At 30.4% G+C, this 10,908-nt stretch overlaps 2 protein-coding genes across 3 annotated transcripts; both read right to left on the bottom strand.

Annotated features, from left to right (window-relative positions):
* Nucleotides 1-2,642: 2,642 nt before the first annotated feature.
* On the bottom strand, nt 2,643-3,766 carry LOC121114786 (F-box/WD repeat-containing protein 9-like). Its single transcript, XM_071886850.1, has 2 exons — nt 3,259-3,766; nt 2,643-3,205 (listed from the first exon to the last, which is right to left on the bottom strand). The coding sequence occupies exons 1-2, from the start codon at nt 3,764-3,766 to the stop codon at nt 2,643-2,645; spliced, it is 1,071 nt and encodes a 356-aa protein (XP_071742951.1).
* A 1,751-nt stretch (nt 3,767-5,517) lies between these two features.
* LOC121114783 (uncharacterized) lies at nt 5,518-9,148 on the bottom strand. Of its 2 annotated transcripts, none has more exons than XM_040708847.2 (4): nt 8,527-9,148; nt 7,762-7,919; nt 7,067-7,704; nt 5,518-7,013 (listed from the first exon to the last, which is right to left on the bottom strand). In XM_040708847.2, the coding sequence occupies exons 1-4, from the start codon at nt 8,919-8,921 to the stop codon at nt 5,874-5,876; spliced, it is 2,331 nt and encodes a 776-aa protein (XP_040564781.1). In that variant the 5' UTR covers nt 8,922-9,148; the 3' UTR covers nt 5,518-5,873. The 2 variants fall into 2 exon arrangements, with proteins under 2 accessions (XP_040564781.1, XP_040564782.1); XM_040708848.2 differs by having other exon boundaries at nt 8,627-9,047.
* Nucleotides 9,149-10,908: the final 1,760 nt, after the last annotated feature.

The raw sequence follows: 10,908 nt of genomic DNA, 5'->3' as shown, positions 1-10,908 counted from the left end.
GTCTTCTGAAAGTAGAAGAAACTATTTTATTTTCTTTGATAATCGCAGTTTGCATTCGTAAATGTATGTACATTCTTATATTAATCCACTTAGACACAGTGGAAAATAAATATTTATGATATTTATGAACGAATTAATTAATGGAACCGCTACTTCAGTTATTGAGTTTACATTTTTTTGAATTGATTTATATGAGATTTAAATAAAGCCTCTATTTTTGCAAATTGATCCAAACAGTTCTTGACACAATAGATTAATTGAACAACGTATAATTCCTTAACGAATCTTAACTGAAGTTAATCTCAATGGTTTTATTGGACCAAAGGCGGATTTTGGAATGTGAAGACTTGCAACTTAAAAATTTTATATGGTTAGAATAAAATACCGAAGAGATGCGCATTTTTAAAGACTTGAAATTTGATTCTGCGTACTAAATTTTGACATGTTTCTCCTTAAACTTCTTCTTTAATTCCTCTATTTCTGCTTGATAGACTCCAAGTTGGATTTGTATGTTGGTATTTATTTCCTTTGGATGTTTTACCTCAGGATAAATATCTGTAATACAACATACAATTATTATTTTCTAACGATAAAGTAACCAATGCAAAAAAAAAAATATATATATACATATATCATTATAAGAAGTTCATCTTCTATTGTTGATGAAATTAAATTTATTTCCACTAAGTCTATTTCTCTATTTTCGAAAGTAGTAGGTTCCATATAAGGAGTAAAGTATCTATGATCCTGAAACTGTGGAGATAATATGCTTATATAGTGCATTCGTGAATTACTTTTTGACAATAGTGATGGATGAAGGAAGAACTTAAGGGGTGTTTGAAGAAGTCATTCTCACGGATGTCAAGATACATTTTTTATGGAGAAATGATTACTCTCAATTACTAAATAAACACAACGACAACATCGATCAAGACTTTCTCTCATACAATTAATAGAAATCTAAATGACCCCTCGGATCTCTTGTGGAAATATCTTTTTTTTTAGAATTTGTTGTAAATTTCCAAGCATTTGTGAAGTAAATACTATTGATTTATATCCTTCTTACTTTAATTTTGTTTTCTTTATAGAATATGAGTATGTAACCAGATGTTATTTTGTTTTATATGTGTGAAATCCTTTTCTAATTAATATACCCTCTTTAGTTTTTTTTTCCCATTAAGTTATTTATTTTAAAATCCATAGATTGTGATTAATTTACAATTACATGATTTAAGTTAATTTGATCACTTGTTTTATGCGAATCATAAAAAAAATTAATCAAACTAAAGTTCAAAACAATAATAGTCGACTAAAAATAACAATATTTTATTTTCACAGAAATTGAATAGTTTGTTGTGATTCATATCGATCTATTTTTAATCCCATATGTCAATATGATGAATTAAGTCATAATTAATTATTAAAATCTATTATATATATATATATTATAACACTTATTAGTAGTGACGTTGTAATAAAATAGCCAAAAGGAAGCTAGAATATTTTTTTCTGACCATGGAATACATTTTTCAACAAATAATAGTTCATTTCAATGAACAAATGATTCTGATTTATCCTTTGGAGGCACCGCTAATTATACTTAAAGTAGCCAAAATTCACTACCACATTTATAGAAGTAGGAAATTAATATATTATATTTCTAAGACAATGTTGGGCCAAAATAAGTTAGGTAGACAATACGGAGTTTTTAAACTACAGTTAACACTGGTATTTCAATTCATCTCAGAAGTTTGAATTCAAAGCCTATAATTGACCTCTTTGTAATATTACCTGTCCTTTTATATATATAAATGATTGAACCTTTGAATATATGATTCGTATATTTTTCATAAAAATATATAGTTTTTTTTAACTAAACCCTGACATGTAGGCGACATTGAAAAAATACATTGCAGAAAAGATTAATAGAAATACTATTAACCTTGATTGAAGCCAGTAACGTTAAACATAATGTTTAACTTAAATATCCACTCAATGTGAAGTACTTTAAATTCATACGAAAAATAACAGCCAAAAATAAAGAACGTGAAACCACGTTTCAATGAGTACAAGATAAATTAAATTATTACTGCGTAAAATGGAGATAAATAATAATTATATACTTTTTAGAGTAGTTAATTCATATTTACATGAATATTAATATCAAGGGCGTCTGCAGGGGCGGAGGCTTTAGGTCCCTCTCCAATTTAAAAAGTTACCGATGAATTTTGCGTTCCCTTTACAAGCCTGATTATGTCAGTGAAAACATTTTATTGCACTTAATATATCTTAGAACAGGATGGGGGGGGTGAATGGTTTTTGTAAGAATTTATAATTATCATTTATCATATATAGCAGCCAAAAAAATGTTATTTATTTCATTATAGTTATTGATCCCTCCACTTATAAAAACGGTATATTGAGCCTCATAATTCATTTTTAATTTTACGTACATTTAAATAGACGTAGATATTTATTTTCTGATTGAATATATGTGTGAAAACTGATAATATATTATAGACTTATGAGGATTTGAAAAAGGGTTAGAAACATGTTTCATACAATACTGAATCCATATTATAATAATTAATATATGAATACTAAAATTAATATATTAATTTTCTAAATAACAATATATACGACTAGTTGACAACTTTGGGACGCCACAAGTGAACAGAACCCATTTGACCAGAGACTAAGACATTTCTACATTCATCATAGCAAATTCCTGTCATTTGTTGCTCTTTGGTATCTTCGATTACGTTAATATTTTCCATGGATAAATCTGGTTGAAATACTTTAACAGTTCCATCTGTTGAGCAAGAGACCACGGATCCGAGGCCACAATGTACTCCAGTCACTTGATTAGAGTGAGTACTAGGATATGACTGAATGACTTTTAGTGTTTTGACATGAACGACATGGATGCCTCCCGCCTTATCTCCACAGTAGAGAGCATCTTCGTATAAATAAAGGCTTGTGATATAATGATCAAACTTAAGAGTTTGAGCTCTTCTATGAGTTTTTCGATCAAAAAATATAACGTTGTTATCTTCAGAAGCAGATATGATGTAGTCAGAAGAGATGGCTAGAGCCAATACCGCTTTCTTATGATAACAACCCGTTCCTAGTCTTTTGTGACTCCTTGCATCAAAGAGAACGACTTTTTTGTCAAAAGTTCCAGCACAAATGAGACTTGAGGATGCTGCCGTAGATAGAACAGCGCTGTTAAGTTTGAAAAAGTGGATGACACGAGGCCTGAAGGAGTTAATTCCCAGAGTTTAACTTTTGTATCCCAGGATCCTGAGTAGACTTTATCAGTTTCAGAAGCGCATAATGACCATATCCATCCATCATGTGCTTTACATATTGTTTGCATAGGTTTAGTGCTTGTGTTGTTATTAATGTTCCAAGCTGTGAGACTCCGATCCCTTGAGCCTGCAATGATTAAATCTGAAGTAATAAGAACTGAGTCCACAGAGATTCCAGCAGAAGTGGGAAGTTCAACTTTGTTTAAAGTTTCATTCAAATTACTCCATATGCGATTTTCTTCCTCACGATACACACAAGCTTTTCTCCAGTCTGTTTCCTTTTCCACTACGGGATACTGGCTCTTCCAACGCCGTCGCAAACGGATTTTATAGTTAGTAGGGTCCGTTACTAAGATATAGAAACGTCTATTCAATCGACTTATCACGGAAATTATAAACTTTGCATCCAGAAAGGAGCAAATGTGAAGAAGGATCTCGTCTGGTAATATTTCCATGATGATGATTTTAATCACTTTTTAATTCCAAAAGGCTTCTTCTTAAATTACCTTCATTTCTTTGTTCTCCACTATAAGAACACTTCACTTTTTGACAATTAATGTACTATAAATGTTAAATACGTAGAAACGTATATAGCAGAGTGATTGGTTAGTGTGGAAAAGCTGCTCAAGTAGTCTACTACAGTGAATGAAATAAATACGTCGTAGAAAGACACGCCTGAAGGTTCCGCGTCCTTATTATTTTAAATATACTTTTTATCACATACAATATACATATAATTATTATAATAAAAATATCCTTTTTTCCGAGCCATCGTACTAACCTAACATCATCAATGATTGATCAATACAACTAACATAAAAATATAATAATCGTACTCCTCTCTCTCTGTCAAGAGATGAAGCTAAGCATTTTAGAGCTTCATAAACTATAGATAGTATAGTAATAAATAGCAATTGCTTTCCTTCTAACAGAAACAGTAGTTTAGTTTCCAGCATATAATGCCGTCATCCCTTCCCGAATATATTTTCGTTGAAAGTAAAATATGTTATATAAAGTGGTTTTGAATCGCTTATACTATTATTGATATAACTATCCGAAATTCTAAGGTGTAAATTTCACTTTCTTTTGGTTGACTACGTACATTTCTACATCTGAATGTAACTTCATTTGCTGTAGCTTTGGTTAAAAAAAAAAGAACTCTGATATAAAACAAATTACTTAAACCTCAAAGCTTATTCGATTAATTTTAATATTGTAGAAAAAAATAAAAACATTATACTAATTAATATTTATTTTATTTCGTAAGGTTGAGGTTTCTCGACTTCCCCAGTGTGGTTGTGATGAGGAGAAAATATATTTGTTCTTGAATTGTATATTTATCTAGTAACTATTCACCATAATTCTACGTACATATTTTTGAACAGAACCTCAAAATCACTCATTCAAATCTGTATGATCCATTTTTTTTATATATTCAGAAATAAAAACATGTTTTAATTATTTTAGTAGAATAATTATGTAATACTTCTTGTCAATAAATATGTCAAATCAAGGACTAATAGAGAGAAGCTGGACTGGAGACACAATTGTGACAACCTTTCAGGGTAGTCCTCAAATTCGGATCATTTACTAATTTTCTTTACATTTTAATTTTTATAAAGTCACCAATAATAATGAGTGTAGAATGACTATAGTCAACAGATGACTTCATTTTGTTTCTAGTAAGATAAACTTAAATAATATGATACAATTTATATTCCCTACAGTTTTTTTATTGTTAAAAATGAAAGGGGTCAATAGATTTAGATTTACCCCGGCATATGCTCAAGTCAACTAACTAAGCATTTTTTTTTTGTAACTGAATTATTTAAAAAAAAAAAAAAAATACTACAGGACATGTTCTCATAACATTTTTTAGGGTACCAATTGGTAATTATTCATAGTATTCTTTTTTCAAAACTCTTTGGTAAGTCATAATTTTATTAGGAACTGATTATTATGATAAGAAATATAATATGTATATTAATTAGTTATTCAAATACTATCATCCACGATCCAAATTTGATGTTCTTACTCATTTGAATTCTTCTAGTACAATAATGCAGCATAAATTTCTTTTTAAAAGCAAGAAGGTTTTTTATAAGAATATTTACCTAATATGCGAATATGAGACTATATAGACAATATAATAATAATTGATTTTAAACACACATAATTAAATCAGGACTACAAGAAATATATAGAATTATCTTTGTCCTGTAGATTTTAACCCTCAACACAGAGAATCTGCAATATGTATTTCAAATCAAATATTAACATGAACTTTTTATACAATAAATTTATCCTCAATCTTCTCAGTCGTAAGGATATAATTTCTTATTTTTCCAATAAAGCGCGGCCCGGGCACTTGCCTGCAGTGTCACCTCCTAAAAAAGGTAATAGATTATCCTCATAACTAATATGTATAAGTGACTATTGAATAGAATGAAGGAATTTTATGAGTATTTTGTCTAATGATCTCGACCTATGACCAACTATGCATTAAACTAAATTGGTGTTCATACAATACTTTTATATGGTCAAGGATATTATAGACAACTTTCACTTAGGACATATATTTGAATGAGACTTCATCAAATCTTTGCGGATAAACCCTTTTCCACAATTATCACATTGATAGGGCTTCTCTCCAGTATGAGTATATACATGATTTTTCAAATTGCTTCGATCTTTGAATGATTTACCACAGAAGTTGCAATCATATTGAACAGACAGAGTCATACTACTATGTGCAGCACGAGTGTGGCTCACTAAGGATGATTCCCACTTAAAAGCCTTTCCACAAATTTTACAAGTTATTTTCTTGTCATTGGAATGACATCGCATATGAGTTTGAAGGAGCTGTTTACTTGAAAACGTACGCGAACAATTTTCGCACATGAATTCTTTTATGAGCGTTTTCCCTTCATGAATGGTTGCAATATGAACATCTAGGGTCTGGCGACTTTCAAACAACTTTCCACAAAACTGACAAGGTGCAGATTTTGTATGCACGGATCGATTATGGTTTGTAAGTTCTTGATATGAATCAAATGTTTTCCCACATTTCGTACAATCTACTTCTTGTTTTACTCCGTGGATGGACTGCATATGCTTTGAAAGCATACGAGGTCCCCGAACATTATGATGACATAGATGACAAGTTAGTGCATCCTTTTTCTCATAGGAAGATGATTTGATTTGAAATTCAAACTTAGATGAAGACTCCCTTCTAATCATAATATGCTCACTTTTAATGTGTTCACAAAATTCAATAGACTTATCAAAGGTTAAACTACAAACAGGGCACTGGTACTTGTAGCTTCCATGGCCAATAAGAACATGAAGTCTCAAGTTTGATTTAGAAAGATATTTTTCGAAGCAGTAATCACATTCATACTCTTGAGCATTGGAAGAATGAGAGGATATTTTATGAATGAGAAAATTTGTCAGACTTGAGCAGTTTAAACTACATATACAACACTGATAGCCTCCATTTCCCAAGGATATTTTGCCCTCAGAGTTCGAAATCAAACCTTGCGATTGCTGTTGAGAAAGGTACCAGGGATGATGAGTCGAGAATCCATGCTCTTCGTTAATATGTTTTGTAGCCTTGGATTCATGTGAGAAGGACTCTAAACAAAAATGGCATTGAAAAGTAGGACCTTTAATTGGAGAATGAATTTCGGACCTATGACATATCTAATATAAATCATAATTTATTTTATTTTTTTATCAGTTTCACATCACAATACCTTTTTCATATGTGTTTCAAATTCCAATTTGCAAGAAAAACACTTCCTTTCACCAATAACCTGAATGTTTTCCTCAGTCCTAGGATCATCAATAATCCATTTTAATTTATTAATATCCCAAGCGTCGCCTTCGGAATCATTATTTATTTCATTTGGAATCTGAGTCAGACTCTCCAAATGTTCCTTTAGGATTTCCTTAATTTTTGTTTGACTGAGGTGATCGTTTTCGTTGAACACATTCTCCTCATTCTTAATCTCCAATATATCGCATAAAAATTTATCAGGTGTATCTAAGCATTGTTCCAAGTCAGAAGTATCACAATTAACGCTATTTGAACTAAAAATAATTCCACAATGATTTTTTAGTACATGAGTAATTAAATCCTTGAAATTTGAGGATATATTTGGACAGAAAAGACATTTATCAAATGGCTCCGGGTCCACTTGATGATGAAACCTAGAATGAAACAGAAAAGCCATTTCACTAGTACAAATTAGGCCACATTTGGAGCATTGTTTGTGATTGGGTTGAAGGGAAGTCTTTGTTTCTCCGAGTAATTTAAAGATGGAAAATTCTGATGTCCAATCTTCTAGTCCATGATCATGGATAAAATGAGAATCAAAGGGATCGGGTAAGGCTTTCAAAATATAAATAAATAAAATAAAAAGTATTAAAATTTATTAAAATTGCTTACACTCGTTATCAATTGGACATACGAAGGGAAGTTGAGTGCTATGAGATTTGAGATAATGACTTATTTTATCTCTCCAAGAAGGGAAGCTTGAACTTTCACATAGATGGCAGATCGTGCTCTCGAATTCACTCATTTCTGCCAAGTAATCCTGAGGACATCTAAATTAACCAAAATAAAAAATCCCACAATTTTCAAAACTCGATCAGTTCATAATATTTAGTAATACAGTCAAATTTGAATAGGATCAACTTTTTCAAATAAGCAATTTTTTTAATTCATAAACAGCAATGCAATCTTCAACAAAAAATCAAGAAAATGAATAATTCCAAATACATTCTTTTAACAGATAAACATAAGTAGCCACATATTTCATTGACTTATTTCAATTAACTATGGCCCTTATATTTCAAATATATTCGATTTGATCTTTTTTCTGTAACTGATCGATAATTTTTACGATCATTAAGAACAATTAATGCAGAACGATTAATCGAAATAATGTATTAAAATAAATGTAAGATAATTATATTAAAATACAATTGTAACTTTTTTGAAAATTATTCATCTTGATTTTGTGTTGATGGACCATACATATTTTTTTAATCGAGTGGAGTAACATTTTCGTAATAAACGTATGTGTTGTTAATATTAGGCGGGTTAGACTGAGCTATAATTAAATTTGTTGCTGTTTCAAATAAACGCATACTCCTATTGCGTTAGTACTAAATGGATAAATAAAGAACCCGATTCGAGTAATGAATTTGCCTGAGTTTAAAGAGATCAAATTGATATGGAGTAATGATAACAGTTGAGGAAGATTTATTTTTCAATCTTTTCCTTTCCCCCTTGACATTCCCCGTTTTACTTGAACTCTCCCCGGTGGTATCCTCGAGTTCCTCATCCTCCTCATCGCCCACTAGAGGTAGACGAGATCGAAGTTTATCCTTGGAGCGTCCAACATTGTGCTCAAAAAAGTCAATTTCCTCAATGAGTTCATAGCAGGAGTGACAAATGAGTCCATCGTAGCTGAGCTCAAGTCCTAATAAATCAAATAGTTTAAAGAGGAGGCTCACATTGGACAGGGATGTACGATCTCCAGACAAAGAGTAGGAACTCTCTCCTGGACGTAGTTTCCAGGAACACACTCCACAATAGCTCATCTTTTCAGTAAGAGACTATTATAGTATATACAATATTGAATATACATTTATTAATTAATCATTTGTAATTACTACTAATTACAGTCAGAATTTTGAATTTACTAATTGTTTAGTAATTTTTCGTTTGAAGGAAAAAGTTTGTTTATGTTTTATTTTGTATTTATTTATTTTTTTCTTGTCCTTTATAGAAGTAGCGACATCTTGTACGGAAAAAAACAAAATAAAGGACATCTTGTTTACAAGTTCTAACTTGTATTATCAGATTGTACAAGTTGCGAATTATTAATCGAAATAAAATGTCTTATTTAATTAGGGATAATATCAACCATTTTAATTAACAACTATTTATTGATGTCATATTTTGCCCTATTATGTCAATGAGTTCTTTTACTAGACGCCAGAAGGTACTCTCCTATCGGCTCCAGTTCGACACCCAATATACAAAAACTTGTTTACCATAATGAATTAATTATTTCATTATTACATAATTAATATCTATTAAATAAATATAATATCATTTGAATTAAACTGATACTGCATAATCTTGTACAAACACGAACTGAAGTTGATAGTTTATTTTTGAAGGGCAAATTTATCCATTTAAATAATTAGTCAAATGATTTTTTGACAATTTACTTAGAAAACCTTTTAAAAAATATTCACTTTGATTTTGAGTTGTGAACGCAAAGTGAGTCTTTCATTTTCGCCTCAAAAATAATTTTTGGGGATTAAAAATGCTAACCCAAAATGTAAGAGTTAAATAAAACACCACGTGATGTTGTTAAGAAATAAAGCACAGACAAACTATTATATTATAATAATAATATTACACTTTTATTTTGGAGAAGGATAATATGAGTTTACCATAGATAATCTATGGTGTTTACCAACATGAATTTGTCATAAAAATTGATGATTATCACCACAATATGTTGCGTGATTGGAGCTTGTGCTTCTCCAAATAGTATAAGAACTCATTGCTTATGTATTTACGAGTAATATTGATATACCTCTTGACTTCTGCACTATCACTATTGTGATCCAGTTTACTAGAAAAGTCGTAATTTTCATTACATATGTCAAAAATTAGAAGGATTGAAAATCCAATAATTATATTGTCTTTATCACAAGCTTACAAGTAGTTGTTCTCCGTACTCAGGACTTTATAAAAACAAGGGCACTCCAAATTCTATGGAAAGAAGGGCGACAACTAGGATTTTTCTTGGAAGTTGATTAGGTGACAATTTTTTATTTTTTATTCAAAGGATTTTTGTATAAAATCTCAAAAATTAAACAATCTTCAATCAAAGGCAGGGTTGGTTTTACGAGGGACGACATTGGGAGCACTTGCCCAAGCGATAAAAAACTAACAAAGCAAAAAAAAAAAAAAAAAAAAAAAGAAACAGAAGCCTGTCAATTATTATTTAGATAAAAATAATTTAAAAAAAATTAATATATGACTTTTTTTTTTTAAAACGAACTCAATTTTTTTAAAGGGCTCTGCACATTTATCCTTTACTCAAGCCTCACATTTAGTCAGTCTATTCCACTTGGAATGCCCTGGTTAATGATTATAATACAATTGTTGATCTAAAATAACAGCTGAAGATTGACTAACATCTTCTAAAGGAATATTAATATTTTTGAAGTTACGCTACTGAAAAACACTTAGAAATTTACTGCATAAGTATTCAGGGTTCTTGTGGTTTCTCATAAGGCAAAAAATATCACTTGATTTTGGTAGTGAGGATGATGTATTTCGGGTATAGTGGACTTCAAGATATATGTTTTGTAGTTTTATACTCCTATTTGTTAGCTCGGATATATTCCTCTATTGTATCGCCCGAAGTGAATAGACTATGTCTTTTTTTAAAGTTATTCTAGGTTAGTATTTGTCCTACGAACCATTGTAAAATTGGCAATTTATTTATCTAACATTCTTTGTTTTTTAAGATTGTTTTCTTTCAAACCCCATTCTAGTATAATT

Source organism: Lepeophtheirus salmonis, chromosome 3 (genome assembly GCF_016086655.4).
Source record: "Lepeophtheirus salmonis chromosome 3, UVic_Lsal_1.4, whole genome shotgun sequence".
Lineage (NCBI taxonomy): Eukaryota > Metazoa > Arthropoda > Copepoda > Siphonostomatoida > Caligidae > Lepeophtheirus > Lepeophtheirus salmonis.
This window is presented reverse-complemented; position numbering and strand designations above follow the sequence as displayed.